This window comes from Lingula anatina, unplaced genomic scaffold, assembly GCF_051362555.1.
Source record: "Lingula anatina isolate TDL-2025a unplaced genomic scaffold, LinAna3.0 unanchor82, whole genome shotgun sequence".
NCBI lineage: Eukaryota > Metazoa > Brachiopoda > Lingulata > Lingulida > Lingulidae > Lingula > Lingula anatina.
In genome coordinates this window covers 4,042,703-4,059,824 of record NW_028257603.1, presented here as the reverse complement: position 1 = coordinate 4,059,824, position 17,122 = coordinate 4,042,703, and the positions used below count along the sequence as shown (strand labels likewise).

Below are 17,122 nucleotides of genomic sequence, written 5' to 3'. Positions count from 1 at the left end.
AACACAATGCTTACAGATCAGTTTTAGCAGATTTAATTTGAAAGTGCTCAAACAATAATATCTTTACAATTTTACCCCTAACCCTCTATTATTATTATTATTATTATTAATATTTTATCATCATTTCATATGGAAGTGAATAAGAACACAAGGAATGACAAACGTATTTATTCAATTTTAAAACAAAAGATGCATGGATGTGCGTAGGGTTCCAGAGGGTGAATGACAGGCTTGGTTGCTAGCAGCCAGGTGCCGTGCAGTTCTCAGTATCTCAGTGGACTTCTGAAATAAGAAGGTAATGTTAACAATATCTGACTTGTCCATAGTTCAGGCTCAGATAGCACCCCAAAAAAGCAATCGATTCTATGTTGCCTAACGCCACATTTAAGACCTGAAGTTAGTAATAAAGATATTTCAGATATCTTGCTTTGAAAAAAAAAAATATTGAAAACACTCCTCTAGTTTGTGTAGGTTATCACTATTTATTTATTTTACCTACTATATAAAGTTGTAATATCTAAAATCGCTTTGCATCACGCGTTTGGGAACCATATTTCGCTTTAGAATAAATCATTTCCCCGTGTTTCAACACTGCTTACAAGCATTTTACAGGTACATGTATAATGAAATTAACAAACCTACTAAAACTGACTATCCTTCATTGTCTTAGGATCAAAAGCTCGGAACTGTGACAAGTACGGTACCATCATGTAAATATGTCCGTGATCTTTGTGGTAATATGCCCATTTACTAATTTGCTAAATAATATTTTGAGTGGCATAACAGAAACGACAGGCGACAACGACAACAAAGAGTAGTAACATACCCGTAAATACTCGTCGCAAATTTCTTTGCATTTTTCTACTCTCTTTCTATCAACTGACATACGATACTGAAGAAAAAGTGCTACTTACGAAACATGCATTTGCTTCTACGCCTCATACGACTGCGTTGCGACTGCACCCGCACGTTGAACATTGCGTCTTCACCTAGCTGTGTCCTACTGCCTACTGAGCATTCGGAAATACAGCTCTCACTACGATGAGCAAGTAATTGTTATGCAAATTACAGACAGGCATGGCTCATTTCAGGCGAGGGACTGTGGTTGAAACTGTTCACGAATGTTCACGGTCTAATACATGTACATGGCGGATAAAGAGGGGGTGTCAGGGGGGATCCAGACCCCCTCCTCCCTTCGATTTCTGATAAAAAAATTACACCCAAAATCTATAGCTGAATAATAGTTATAAACCGTATCAAATGGAGATATTTTCCCTCTAAAACACCCTTTTTCGTGGCCCTCGAGCGTGCCCCAAACATAACTCCAAAGGGGTGAGGGTCGGCCTTGCACTCCGAGGCCTTGTCAATCCGTAAAAAAAACACCACCACCCTTCCAAAAAATCCTGGATCCGCCCCAGATATACATGTGGATTTGACTTATTCATTCACACATTAATTGATCAATAAGACCACGGGCGCTAATATTCATGTATATTCCATAATACTGTAAAATGTATTCATAAATTACTGTTGTACGCGCACCGATACTCCCCCTCGTCGTTATACAATTTTCATACATAACTGTCATTGTAATTCAACGATATTATATTTAAAATAGGCCATGTAAATTTGAAAAGCTGTAGCTAGGATCGAGGCCTACCAATGAAATCTAAATATTTTCAAGAACTTTTACTGGGCATAAATACGATTTAACCCGATTTATCAAAAGCCAATTGCCACCTCTATATCTCGACTTTTCAATAAGAAACTAGGTAGCATCTAAAAGCTTAAAGCTTCAAAAATTTTGAGACCATAACAGAGTCAGCCAAGGGCACGTTTCGGTGCCACATTTGATTACGTCATGATGGATATTTACAGGTGAAGGACCAGAACAGTCTGTCGGAAACAATATAGAAACAAGGAGTCTGTTGTAACTCATTGGTAGAAATAAGAGACTGAATTTGATCTGAGGACCAGGATAGATCCGTAAATGACGCGTGTCCCATTCACTGTTCCTGGATTCTAAAATCTAGAGTAAAATATGTACTTTAGCATTGTAGCAGGACGTTAACCAATCCACTTCATGAGGACCCCATATCTTATCAAAATGTGAGAATAATTCTTTAGAAATACCCCATTTGTCAACATCCACACGTCTACTTATATAATCTGCATGGGTATTCTCTTCTCTCAGTATCCTTTCATTTCTATTGAATAACTCCATTAGAAGAAAAACATCAAAAATAATAGGTTGTAATTTACTCCTCATGCTACTTTTTTCTTTAATGTTTACAACATCTTTGCTATCAGAAAACCACTTCAATCTCAAAACACTCAACGTGTTTGCCATGGAGAACAGGACCCTGAAAACAGCTATCAGATCTCTGTAAGTAGAGCTCTCCGTCGCTTCGTCAGCTGACCATTCCCCGCAACACACCCTTTTAGGTGTCTCCACACAATATCCTCCAAACCCAGTACTACTAGCATCAGAATAAACTACCTTATTGCACTGAGGTGAAAACTGTAAAATTCTGATTTACTACACCAAGGTCTAATTTGACTGCATGCTTTCACACACATTTTCTGATTCTAAGAAAAAGCACTTGAAATAACCATGCTAATATAATTTGTCATTAGTTGCGTTACACTTCCCAACACATGAGACATAGTATAATCCGACCGACATAGCCAGACCTCTGCTCACTTTCGTGCGAATATAATGTCAGATCTCTTAGCACTTGCTAATCTAATATCAAGAACTTTGATTTCCCCAATACTAATATCTATTTCGATGCCTATAAATGCCAGACTCTGTACCTACGACCAAATAGTATTCTCATATATTTACATAAAACCTGACTTAGCAATATCATCTTTGATCTCAGCACCCTGATGCTCCAATCTATCTATGTTACCACAGTACCACAGACCGTCATCCAATTACATCGAACCATTCTTTGATTAATTGCCAAGTCAATTTTGAAAAAAATATTAAGTGCTAATGATAACCCAAATGGAAGAACTAAGAATCAAAAATAAATCTGCTGATCTTGAATTTTCCATGAAAAACCTCAATAATCCGTATGAGGATAATAGATATCTAGATGTTGATTAGCTGAATCAAATTTAATCAACCAACCACACAGTTTCATAAACATAAGAGCCGTTCTCAAATGTCCGTAACTACCAGACTGCTTACAGACATGTTTGTTTACTTCTCGTACATCTAAAATCAATCTATATTTTTCACTGCTATGCACTGCTTCTGTTTAAGGGTTATCAACAATTGGTTGTTTGCTACACCTTTTAATCAAACGCATCTTTTTCAATTCAAGAATAGCTTTTTAACAAAAAACTTATTTTTCAATGGTGAAAGCTGTTATCTTTCCTCATCCCACAGGGTGTTGCTATAAACGGAAATTTATAACCATTTTTATCAAGTCTAGAATAAAAAATGAATACCCTACTTCTTCCCAAAAACTTAAATTGGTTCTTAACCTACTTTTCACGGGTATGAATTTCTGATTTTGCTCATGTTCATAATTATGCAACTCTTGATTGAAACTAACGCACTCATACATGTACCGGGTACTTATCTATTTTTCAATGCTTCCGCCTTCTATCCCATTCCAGATGTTCCTTTATCTCTGGGGTTGGACTCTGGTAGAATAACTTTCCCCTCTGTAAGTTGGTCACTCAAGCATGAAATGGCCCTTTCCTCAACAAGCTAAGCAAAGTCACGACCCGCTGCTGCGATAAAGACTTCTCCGCTGAGAAGTATCGCCCACCACACCTATCGGTCGGTCTGCTGATATAACCTTATTTTTTTGGCTCCCTTTTTGTTTTCTTTTATTTTCTTTGTAGCTCTCTCGCTCTCAGAATCACAAGCAAGAGGATTAACAGTATGTTCCTTAACAGTGTCGAAAGTGTCAGCAATTCTGATAAGTTTGTTTCTCTTGCCAAGACTGTAAGGCACTGTCAGTTTGTTCACCACAATAATCTTATTTTCAAATACTGTTGAGTCAAATTGCTGGTGATTACCTTCTATTTTCCAAGATAAATATTGTCGACTTTCAGGTTTTACCGGCTTCGGCATTAAAAGTAGACAGTCTATGGTCGAAATAGTCTTTCGTCTCTTTCTTTTTACTTTCCATTTTTTTCATTACATCAGCCAAGGTAAAGTGTTCGCTTCCACTGGACTCATCAACCATGTCGTCTACGGAGTCGTAATCATAAGCGTGTTAACAGTACCGTGTCAATCGCCTAAATGACACGAAAACTCCCCTACACCAATCCCGCCCTCTTCTGGCGTGTCATAACCAGAGAGAAATTAATTTCACTTTAATTCCTCTCGTCAACCGATTGAAATTATATTTATATTGACTCGCTACATCGAGCTGTACGTGACGCAGTTTAGATGGTACAGGACAAAAGATTTGTGCCAGTGGTGGATTTAGGAGGGGCGGGGGGGGGGGGGAGTTTTGACCCCGACTGAATTTTTATAAATATAATGTACATTTTTTTTTTTTTTTAGAAAATCGAACTCCCCTACACTCGATAAAGTCAGGTTTGCTTATTTCTCAAATTCGTTCCAAGGGTTCGTTACTACTCCACTCGTTTAATTCAATAGATCAGGTGATGGTCGTCGGCGTAACACTGATTACTGTCTCATAAACAAAGGTGGCTGACCGTGATTCTTACTTCGCGTTAAAGGGTAGGTACTTTAATATTTATAAAACTTAAGTTTAAAGCTTAAATGCACAACCTATGACACAAATGCCAGATATGTAATTAACCTGTGTCCACCGAGGTCCATTGGTAGTTGCAGTGGCGGATTGGGAGGGGGGGGGGGGTCAGGGGGTCCTGACCTCCTCCCCTTCAGTTTCTAAAAATAATCACACCGATGGTCCCCTTATGAAATAAGTATTTTCTCTAGCCGAATCATACATGTAGTTCTAAAAAGTACCAAATAGCACCGTTCGCCCTCTAAGATAAGGGTCGGTTTTGCATCCGTGGACCCCCCTTCAAATAATCCTGGTCCCGCCCCTGGGTTGGTCGCCCTTGTAACCTACAGCAGGTAAGTGATTCTTGCTATTGTCTGTTTTTGATAATCGCGTAAGATAACAATCAAGTTGTTGTATTTGTAGCGGCAAAAGGTTTCAATCTAACGCTCTTAATGGCTAAAATTAATCTGCAAACCACGTGCACTTAGTACAACTGGAAATTTTAAAAGGTGGCGATTTTATAATGAGCCGCGCAACTTTGCAACTTTTCTATCTCCAAAACTAGCAGAGATATGCCCATAATCACTATTGAACTTGAATAGGCAGTCATATGCTGACAATCTGTGTTCTTGAAATTGAGTTTTGACCTACTTTTTGCCATGAACTGCACTTCACAAATTTGAATTTAAACTTTTACTTTTCCTCATGATTTTGTTTTAAATGGTAATTTTCAACAAAACTATTTAGAACTTTTGCTTACTGCATGTAGAGCTTGTCCAGCACAACACTGGAGGTGGTGTCCCTTTTTTCACTTTTCTATACGAATGAGCTTACTCCAGCTGGTGGTACAATACCCTCAGGCGGTATCACCTCTCTGATCCTCTAGTTTTCATGGTTTTTCAAATTCATGCTTCATTTGACAAGATAAAGTGGCGTAATAAACAAAGCATTTTGTCCTGTCACACAAGTATGTTATTGCTTTTTAACCTCATTCACGGATCGTTGTGGAAATGAAATTAGGGGGTGTGAAAAATACATGCTTACCTAGAAATTCAGTGTTCAGACCAGGCTTTCACTTACTGCCTACCAGCTTGCTGCTTACTTTTTTCGTTTTTCTTACATTTTAGTTAAACATGTTTCAAACAACAAAAGCTCTAGATATTATAAAGGTTTGACAAACATTTTATTTCGAAACTTGTACATGTACCAGTTAAGTTTCCGTTTTGCTGATTATGTGACCATCTCCATAAATAGAATAGGCCTGCATTGGTGCACATGGACGCGGTCGCAAATTACAGTGGAATGCTTTTTTTTTTCGAACAAAATTAATACACATTGCTAAGTTTAACTAGAAAAGCAAATACATAAATGGGCATTCAAGGTGTGTTTACATTATCGCTAGTAGAGTCCGAATTACTGGTTGCCTATGTGTGGACGAAAACCGCAGTGAGCCATCCTGAAGTATGTATAATTTCTTTATTTAGTATTCTTTACTGAGAAATGGACCATGTAATGCTAAATGCCATCGAACTCCTTTCGATTTTTCCTTCAGCTGCCTTCAAATAGTGCCTCTACCCCCTACATCTAAACAGCCATACCCAAGTATGTCGTGAGATCATCTTAGATGTAGTCTGACAAGCGACTTTGCGGCATAAATCTTGCATTACTAATCATCATGCATCGTTATTTTATTTGATTTAATTTTAATGAATATTAATTCAATTAATTTATTCAATGTTAAAAATGAACCGTTCCGTCCACGTAGAAGCGGGGTCAATAAAAACTAACCACCTAGTCTTCGAAATCCTGGATTCGCCCCTGAGAGCTGTTCGTTATTGATTTCTTAATAACGATCTTGCTGCATACTGGAAATAAACACAATCGGATTTGTTATCTATTTTTAAGGATTTATGATGTTACATTCAACTTGTAATTTTTTCTGTCCTAGATTTCTATTACAAACAGAACCGTAAAGAAAAAACAGTAATTTAAGCGCATTATACTGTAGGTGTTCAGTGCAGGGGCGGATTTAGGCCGTCTTCTGGGTCTTCCAGAAGACGGTCAGATTTTCAAGTTTACATTGACGGGTATCCAATTTTTAATGTTGGAAGACGGTCAAAATTGGAGGATGAATCAACAAAGATAATTTGGAAGACTGTCAGTATATAGCTCTGGATCCGCCCCTGCAGTGGTTCCTACAATCGCCCAAGGACAGCTTAAATTGTAGAATCTCACATTTCCAGGAGGACAAAGGCGGCAATTTCTCGCTTAAACAATGTTTTTTTTTTTTTGTTGTTGTTGTTGTTTCAATTTCTTTTACGAATAGAGTGGCCCCTGAAGAAAAGATTATGTCGTCTTTGCTATCTTCTGTTAAAAAGATACTTTTAGTAAAATAATTAATTAACAAATCAAGAAGAAGATGCACATATTGTATACAGTAACCACTGTTGAAGAACGAAGTGAAGTATACAGATATTTCTTAATAATCACAAAGCCGAGCTGCATACATATTAGATCGACTATGTACTTTGTTACTAAGCAGACCAACTTTAGTAATTCCCTTATTTTTCCACAATATTTCTAATGAAATGTGTCACTTTTGGGTCCCAAGAGGGTGGTGCACTTTCGGAAAAATAGTATTTCGAGAGTTTTTAGATCAATCATTGTGTTTTGTTGGTAGCAGTTTTAACCAATTGCAAAGGCTGTGAGAGAGTATCGTTGCAGGAGCTTTAAGATGCGGGTGAGGTCGATGGAGTGTAAGGGGTAGTATAGGCCTATCGGTGCGAGGGAGTAATGGTGCGGAGGAGTATCAGTGCTGAGACGGAAAGGGATCATTCACAATAATTGTCTAAACATATCAACATCTCATCATTAAATCCCCAAATTGCATCTTTATAGTACTTCAAAAAGCTCCTCAGGGGTTTGAGGTTGGGGAGGGGGATGGAAAAATATTTTTTTAATTCACAAGAAATATTGAAAAAAAAAATTTACCTGTGGATGGCTAGAAAAAACAAAACACGCCTTCCTGACATCATTATTTTAATTATTTTAAAAAACCCAAATTTCATCTTTATATTATTTCAAAAAGCTCCCCAGGGGCTTGAGAGTGGGAGCTGGAATTTCATCCCGTGGGAGTTCCAAGTCTCACGAAGAAAATGCTAATATGTGAAAAAAAAATTATTTTGAAAATAATAATAATAAATAATAATAATAATAATGATAATTAAATAAATAAATAACTCTCAGAAAAAGAATGCAAACAGTTCAGTTTTCTAACTCAAGCTGTATTTCAGTCCAATTTACCTTTTCTGTAAGATTGAGATCCATGAGTAACATGGTTTTACTTAAATTGTCATCAGTGTTCAAAATGGGGTTTCTTTAACTTTGACAAAATCAGCCCAGATCATCATGTGAAATGTGATTTATGTGAAATGTGTTCAAAAATAAGCATTAAAACTTGTCTTTATAGATATTGATGTTTGCTTTTAAAATCTCATTTGAGGCAGGAGTGGGGCATCCAGACAAAGTTGTTCATTTAACTAATATGCTGACAAAATCACATTACCTCATAAAGACCCAAAATAACAACATTGTGCTTTTAACCCAAAACTTGGGAAATCTGCCAAATTTGCGTAAGCACCCTCAAGTGGAAATAGCAAAAAAATAAATAAATAAATAAATAATGATAATAATTAATCAATGAATGTTCATTCATTTCTCATTATTGCCAAAAATACAAAATGTTGAAATCTTTTCAGAGTTTTTGTTCACAAGGAAGTATCAGTTCATAAAAAATGCACACTCAAAGTTAATTAAGCCTTCTCTAATAATTGCAATAGTCGTTTTTCTAATTTCCAAAAAGAGATTTCAACATGATTTTAATGCATGGACTTATGGCTGTTTTTTCTTTTTAACTTCCAGATTAAGCTGCTGGTTTGTACTTTCTATACCAAGGGTTTGAAGACCCACTATGCAAGTACCAGAACCTGCTATAGACAGTTGTCTTGGAGCCTCCAGAACACTTGCAATCCATATCCCTATCATCAAGGGGTCATTTCTTCGATGACATGCTGCGGCGTGGGGCGAGTACCTTAAAGACTTTGATGCTTTTGGACCTTTAATATATTGTCCATACTGACTTACATCATACTAGTCCTTGGAAGGCTTGGAATACTTGATTTGACCCTTTGACACCGGTTTGCAAAGCTAAGACCATTTCTGCTTAATTTGACTGATGACTTGTAAAGCACTCTTCAAACTCTTTGGTGCTCCTGTGCTGTAAGTAACAGGATTCGTTTGATAGCACAGGCAAGGTGTCTCGGGAACAGTAATGGCTGCTGAAATTGTTGGAATAAAAAAGACAGACAAACTGAAAACTTTTGTTCTAGGTTTTAAAAATCTGATACGGTAATTATTTTAAAAAAGGACTATGTATATAGGAAAGGCATCATAAAATTCGATAAATTAAAGATAAAATAATAATATAGCAGGAATCTGTATACATAGTTTTTGCTTTATTTCTTCAATAATGTTGACACCACCACTCTTCAAGCATTTTATGCTTACTACAAATGACCAAACACACCAACCTGACACTATAATGAAAAAAACATTTTCATTCCTACCTGGCCAAAATTGAAGAAATCTCACATGGCTGGCACTTATGAAAATCACTCAAAATAAAAAAAAATGTCATGAAAATCAATCTATCACACCTATCATTAATAAAAAATGTGGAAATACGCCCGGGTCACTTCATCAAGGCCCCCAATTCTAGCTTTAAAGATGATCCAGAAATAAGCTCCGAGATCAGAATCGGAGATGGGGGGAGACAGAGTTTTTGTTCTATGTCTTCCTTAATGTTGACACCACCACTCTTCCAGCACTTTATTCTTACTACAAATGACCGAACACACCTACCTGACACTATAATGAAGAAAAAAATTTTTCATCCCTACCAATTGAAGAAATCTCACAGTGCCGGCACTGTTCAAAATCACTCAAAATCACCAAAAATCGACCCGTCTCCGATTTTTCCAAAAAGTGACGAAAATCAATCTACCACACCTGTCATTCATAAAAAATGTGGAAACTTGCTCTATTGTTCCAGGTAGGACTTGTTCTTGCTCTATTTCTTCCTTAATATTGACACCACCACTCTTCCAGCACTTTATTCTTACTACAAATGACCGAACACACCTACCTGACACTATAATGAAGAAAAAAAATTTTCATCCCTACCTGGCCAAAAGTGAAGAAATCTCACAGTGCCGGCACTGTTCAAAATCACTCAAAATCACCAAAAATCGACCCGTCTCCGATTTTTCCAAAAAGTGACGAAAATCAATCTACCACACCTGTCATTCATAAAAAATGTGGAAACGCGCCCGGGTCACTACATCAAGGCCCCCAATTCTAGCTTTAAAGATGATCCAAAAATAAGCTCTGAGAACAGAATCTGAGAGGGGGGGGAGAGACAGAGTTTTTGCTCTATTTCTTCCTTAATGTTGACACCACCACTCTTCCAGCACTTTATTCTTACTACAAATGACTGAACACACCTACCTGACACTATAATGAAGAAAAAAAATTTACATCCCTACCTGGCCAAAATTGAAGAAATCTCACAGTGCCGGCACTGTTCAAAATCACTCAAAATCACCCAAAAATCGACCCGTCTCCGATTTTTCCAAAAAGTGAGGAAAATCAATCTACCACACCTGTCATTCATAAAAAATGTGGAAACGCGCCCGGGTCACTACATCAAGGCCCCCAATTCTAGCTTTAAAGATGATCCAAAAATAAGCTCTGAGAACAGAATCTGAGGGGGGGGGGGGGAGAGAGAGTTTTTGCTTTATTTCTTCCTTAATGTTGACACCACCACTCTTCCAGCACTTTATTCTTACTACAAATGACCGAACACAATTACCTGACACTATAATGAAGAAAAAAAATTTTCATCCCTACCTGGCCAAAATTAAAGAAATCTCACAGTGCTGGCACTGTTCAAAATCACTCAAATTCACCAAAAATCGACCCGTCTCCGATTTTTCCAAAAAGTGACGAAAATCAACCTACCACACCTGTCATTCATAAAAAATGTGGAAACGCGCCCGGGTCACTTCATTAAGGCCCCCAATTCTAGCTTTAAAGATGATCCAAAAATAAGCTCTGAGAACAGAATCTGAGAGGGGGGGGGGAGAGAGAGAGTTTTTGCTCTATTTCTTCCTTAATGTTGACACCACCACTCTTCCAGCACTTTATTCTTACTACAAATGACCGAACACACCTACCTGACACTATAATGAAGAAAAAAATTTTTCATCCCTACCTGGCCAAAATTGAAGAAATCTCACAGTGCCGGCACTGTTCAAAATCACTCAAAATCACCAAAAATCGACCCGTCTCCGATTTTTCCAAAAAGTGACGAAAATCAACCTACCACACCTGTCATTCATAAAAAATGTGGAAACGCGCCCGGGTCACTTCATCAAGGCCCCCAATTCTAGCTTTAAAGATGATCCAAAAATAAGCTCTGAGAACAGAATCTGAGAGGGGGGGGGGGGAGAGAGAGTTTTTGCTCTATTTCTTCCTTAATGTTGACACCACCACTCTTCCAGCACTTTATTCTTACTACAAATGACCGAACACACCTACCTGACACTATAATGAAGAAAAAAAATTTTCATCCCTACCTGGCCAAAATTGAAGAAATCTCACAGTGCCGGCACTGTTCAAAATCACTCAAAATCACCAAAAATCGACCCGTCTCCGATTTTTCCAAAAAGTGACGAAAATCAATCTACCACACCTGTCATTCATAAAAAATGTGGAAACGCGCCCGGGTCACTTCATCAAGGCCCCCAATTCTAGCTTTAAAGATGATCCAAAAATAAGCTCTGAGAACAGAATCTGAGAGGGGGGGGGGGAGAGAGAGTTTTTGCTCTATTTCTTCCTTGATGTTGACACCACCACTCTTCCAGCACTTTATTCTTACTACAAATGACCGAACACACCTACCTGACACTATAATGAAAAAAAAAAATTTTCATCCCTACCTGGCCAAAATTGAAGAAATCTCACAGTGCCGGCACTGTTCAAAATCACTCAAAATCACCAAAAATCGACCCGTCTCCGATTTTTCCAAAAAGTGACGAAAATCAATCTACCACACCTGTCATTCATAAAAAATGTGGAAACGCGCCTGGGTCACTTCATCAAGGCCCCCAATTCTAGCTTTAAAGATGATCCAAAAATAAGCTCTGAGAACAGAATCTGAGAGGGGGGAGGGGGGGAGAGAGAGTTTTTGCTCTATTTCTTCCTTAATGTTGACACCACCACTCTTCCAGCACTTTATTCTTACTACAAATGACCGAACACACCTACCTGACACTATAATGAAGAAAAAAAATTTTCATCCCTACCTGGCCAAAATTGAAGAAATCACACAGTGCCGGCACTGTTCAAAATCACTCAAAATCACCAAAAATCGACCCTTCTCCGATTCTTCCAAAAAGTGACGAAAATCAATCTACCACACCTGTCATTCATAAAAAATGTGGAAACGCGCCCGGGTCACTTCATCAAGGCCCCCAATTCTAGCTTTAAAGATGATCCAAAAATAAGCTCTGAGAACAGAATCTGAGAGGGGGGAGGGGGGGAGAGAGAGTTTTTTGCTCTATTTCTTCCTTAATGTTGACACCACCACTCTTCCAGCACTTTATTCTTACTACAAATGACCGAACACACCTACCTGACACTATAATGAAGAAAAAAAATTTTCATCCCTACCTGGCCAAAATTGAAGAAATCTCACAGTGCCGGCACTGTTCAAAATCACTCAAAATCACCAAAAATCGACCCGTCTCCGATTTTTCCAAAAAGTGAGGAAAATCAATCTACCACACCTGTCATTCATAAAAAATGTGGAAACGCGCCCGGGTCACTTCATCAAGGCCCCCAATTCTAGCTTTAAAGATGATCCAAAAATAAGCTCTGAGAACAGAATCTGAGAGGGGGGGGGGGAGAGAGAGTTTTTGCTCTATTTCTTCCTTAATGTTGACACCACCACTCTTCCAGCACTTTATTCTTACTACAAATGACCGAACACACCTACCTGACACTATATGAAGAAAAAAAATTTTCATCCCTACCTGGCCAAAATTGAAGAAATCTCACAGTGCCGGCACTGTTCAAAATCACTCAAAATCACCAAAAATCGACCCGTCTCCGATTTTTCCAAAAGTGAGGGAGAAATCAATCTACCACACCTGTCATTCATAAAAAATGTGGAAACGCGCCCGGGTCACTTCATCAAGGCCCCCAATTCTAGCTTTAAAGATGATCCAAAAATAAGCTCTGAGAACATGAATCTGAGAGGGGGGGGGGAGAGAGAGTTTTTGCTCTATTTCTTCCTTAATGTTGACACCACCACTCTTCCAGCACTTTATTCTTACTACAAATGATCCGAACACACCTACCTGACACTATAATGAAGAAAAAAAATTTTCATCCCTACCTGGCCAAAATTGAAGAAATCTCACAGTGCCGGCACTGTTCAAAATCACTCAAAATCACCAAAAATCGACCCGTCTCCGATTTTTCCAAAAAGTGAGGAAAATCAACCTACCACACCTGTCATTCATAAAAAATGTGGAAACGCGCCCGGGTCACTTCATCAAGGCCCCCAATTCTAGCTTTAAAGATGATCCAAAATAAGCTCTGAGAACAGAATCTGAGAGGGGGGGTGGAGAGAGAGAGTTTTTGCTCTATTTCTTCCTTAATGTTGACACCACCACTCTTCCAGCACTTTATTCTTACTACAAATGACCGAACACACCTACCTGACACTATAATGAAGAAAAAAAATTTTCATCCCTACCTGGCCAAAATTGAAGAAATCTCACAGTGCCGGCACTGTTCAAAATCACTCAAAAATCACCAAAAATCGACCCGTCTCCGATTTTTCCAAAAAGTGAGGAAAATCAATCTACCACACCTGTCATTCATAAAAAATGTGGAAACGCGCCCGGGTCACTTCATCAAGGCCCCCCCAATTCTAGCTTTAAAGATGATCCAAAAATAAGCTCCTGAGAACAGAATCTGAGAGGGGGGGGGGAGAGAGAGTTTTTTGCTCTATTTCTTCCTTAATGTTGACACCACCACTCTTCCAGCACTTTATTCTTACTAACAAATGACCGAACACACCTACCTGACACTATAATGAAGAAAAAAAATTTTCATCCCTACCTGGCCAAAATTGAAGAAATCTCACAGTGCCAGGCACTGTTCAAAATCACTCAAAATCACCAAAAATCGACCCGTCTCCGATTTTTCCAAAAAGTGAGGAAAATCAATCTACCACACCTGTCATTCATAAAAAATGTGGAAACGCGCCCGGGTCACTTCATCAAGGCCCCAATTCTAGCTTTAAAGATGATCCAAAAATAAGCTCTGAGAACAGAATCTGAGAGGGGGGGGGGAGAGAGAGTTTTTGCTCTATTTCTTCCTTAATGTTGACACCACCACTCTTCCAGCACTTTATTCTTACTACAAATGACCGAACACACCTACCTGACACTATAATGAAGAAAAAAAATTTTCATCCCTACCTGGCCAAAATGAAGAAATCTCACAGTGCCGGCACTGTTCAAAATCATCAAAATCACCAAAAATCGACCCGTCTCCGATTTTTCCAAAAAGTGAGGAAAATCAATCTACACACCTGTCATTCATAAAAAATGTGGAAACGCGCCCGGGTCACTTCATCAAGGCCCCCAATTCTAGCTTTAAAGATGATCCAAAAATAAGCTCTGGAGAACAGAATCTGAGAGGGGGGGGGAGAGAGAGTTTTTGCTCTATTTCTTCCTTAATGTTGACACCACCACTCTTCCAGCACTTTATTCTTACTACAAATGACGAACACACCTACCTGACACTATAATGAAGAAAAAAATTTTCATCCCTACCTGGCCAAAATTGAAGAATCTCACAGTGCCGGCACTGTTCAAAATCACTCAAAATCACCAAAAATCGACCCGTCTCCGATTTTTCAAAAAGTGAGGAAAATCAATCTACCACACCTGTCATTCATAAAAAATGTGGAACGCGCCCGGGTCACTTCATCAAGGCCCCCAATTCTAGCTTTAAAGATGATCCAAAAATAAGCTCTGAGAACAGAATCTGAGAGGGGGGGGGGGAGAGAGAGTTTTTGCTCTATTTCTTCCTTAATGTTGACACCACCACTCTTCCAGCACTTTATTCTTACTACAAATGACCGAACACACCTACCTGACACTATAATGAAGAAAAAAAATTTTCATCCTACCTGGCCAAGATTGAAGAAATCTCACAGTGCCGGCTCTGTTCAAAATCACCTCAAAATCACCAAAAATCGACCCGTCTCCGATTTTTCCAAAAAGTGAGGAAAATCAATCTACCACACCTGTCATTCATAAAAAATGTGGAAACGCGCCCGGTTCACTTCATCAAGGCCCCCAATTCTAGCTTTAAAGATGATCCAAAAATAAGCTCTGAGAACAGAATCTGAGAGGGGGGGGGGGGACAGAGTTTTTGCTTGCTCTATTTCTTCCTTAATGTTGACACCACCACTCTTCCAGCACTTTATTCTTACTACAAATGACCGAACACACCTACCTGACACTATAATGAAGAAAAAAAATTTTCATCCCTACCTGGCCAAAATTGAAGAAATCTCACAGTGCCGGCACTGTTCAAAATCACTCAAAATCACCAAAAATCGACCCGTCTCCGATTTTTCCAAAAAGTGAGGAAAATCAATCTACCACACCTGTCATTCATAAAAAATGTGGAAACGCGCCCGGGTCACTTCATCAAGGCCCCCAATTCTAGCTTTAAAGATGATCCAAAAATAAGCTCTGAGAACAGAATCTGAGAGGGGGGGGGGGAGAGAGAGTTTTTGCTCTATTTCTTCCTTAATGTTGACACCACCACTCTTCCAGCACTTTATTCTTACTACAAATGACCGAACACACCTACCTGACACTATAATGAAGAAAAAAAAATTTCATCCCTACCTGGCCAAAATTGAAGAAATCTCACAGTGCCGGCACTGTTCAAAATCACTCAAAATCACCAAAAATCGACCCGTCTCCGATTTTTCCAAAAAGTGACGAAAATCAATCTACCACACCTGTCATTCATAAAAAATGTGGAAACGCGCCCGGGTCACTTCATCAAGGCCCCCAATTCTAGCTTTAAAGATGATCCAAAAATAAGCTCTGAGAACAGAATCTGAGAGGGGGGGGGGGAGAGAGAGTTTTTGCTCTATTTCTTCCTTAATGTTGACACCACCACTCTTCCAGCACTTTATTCTTACTACAAATGACCGAACACACCTACCTGACACTATAATGAAGAAAAAAAATTTTCATCCCTACCTGGCCAAAATTGAAGAAATCTCACAGTGCCGGCACTGTTCAAAATCACTCAAAATCACCAAAAATCGACCCGTCTCCGATTTTTCCAAAAAAGTGAGGAAAATCAATCTACCACACCTGTCATTCATAAAAAATGTGGAAACGCGCCCGGGTCACTTCATCAAGGCCCCCAATTCTAGCTTTAAAGATGATCCAAAAATAAGCTCTGAGAACAGAATCTGAGAGGGGGGGGGGGGAGAGAGAGTTTTTGCTCTATTTCTTCCTTAATGTTGACACCACCACTCTTCCAGCACTTTATTCTTACTACAAATGACCGAACACACCTACCTGACACTATAATGAAGAAAAAAAATTTTCATCCCTACCTGGCCAAAATTGAAGAAATCTCACAGTGCCGGCACTGTTCAAAATCACTCAAAATCACCAAAAATCGACCCGTCTCCGATTTTTCCAAAAAGTGAGGAAAATCAATCTACCACACCTGTCATTCATAAAAAATGTGGAAACGCGCCCGGGTCACTTCATCAAGGCCCCCAATTCTAGCTTTAAAGATGATCCAAAAATAAGCTCTGAGAACAGAATCTGAGAGGGGGGGGGGGGAGAGAGAGTTTTTGCTCTATTTCTTCCTTAATGTTGACACCACCACTCTTCCAGCACTTTATTCTTACTACAAATGACCGAACACACCTACCTGACACTATAATGAAGAAAAAAAATTTTCATCCCTACCTGGCCAAAATTGAAGAAATCTCACAGTGCCGGCACTGTTCAAAATCACTCAAAATCACCAAAAATCGACCCGTCTCCGATTTTTCCAAAAAGTGACGAAAATCAATCTACCACACCTGTCATTCATAAAAAATGTGGAAACGCGCCCGGGTCACTTCATCAAGGCCCCCAATTCTAGCTTTAAAGATGATCCAAAAATAAGCTCTGAGAACAGAATCTGAGAGGGGGGGGGGGAGAGAGAGTTTTTGC

General features: G+C 38.9%; 1 protein-coding gene across 1 annotated transcript; it reads right to left on the bottom strand.

Annotated features, from left to right (window-relative positions):
• Window positions 1-1,540: 1,540 nt before the first annotated feature.
• LOC147759247 (uncharacterized) lies at window positions 1,541-4,409 on the bottom strand. Its single transcript, XM_086998584.1, is given in 5 exon segments — window positions 1,541-2,531; window positions 2,705-2,817; window positions 2,916-3,226; window positions 3,399-3,434; window positions 3,437-4,409. Coding segments are annotated over 5 exon segments (1,107 nt in total). The 5' UTR covers window positions 3,582-4,409; the 3' UTR covers window positions 1,541-2,029.
• Between the last annotated feature and the right edge of the window lie 12,713 nt (window positions 4,410-17,122).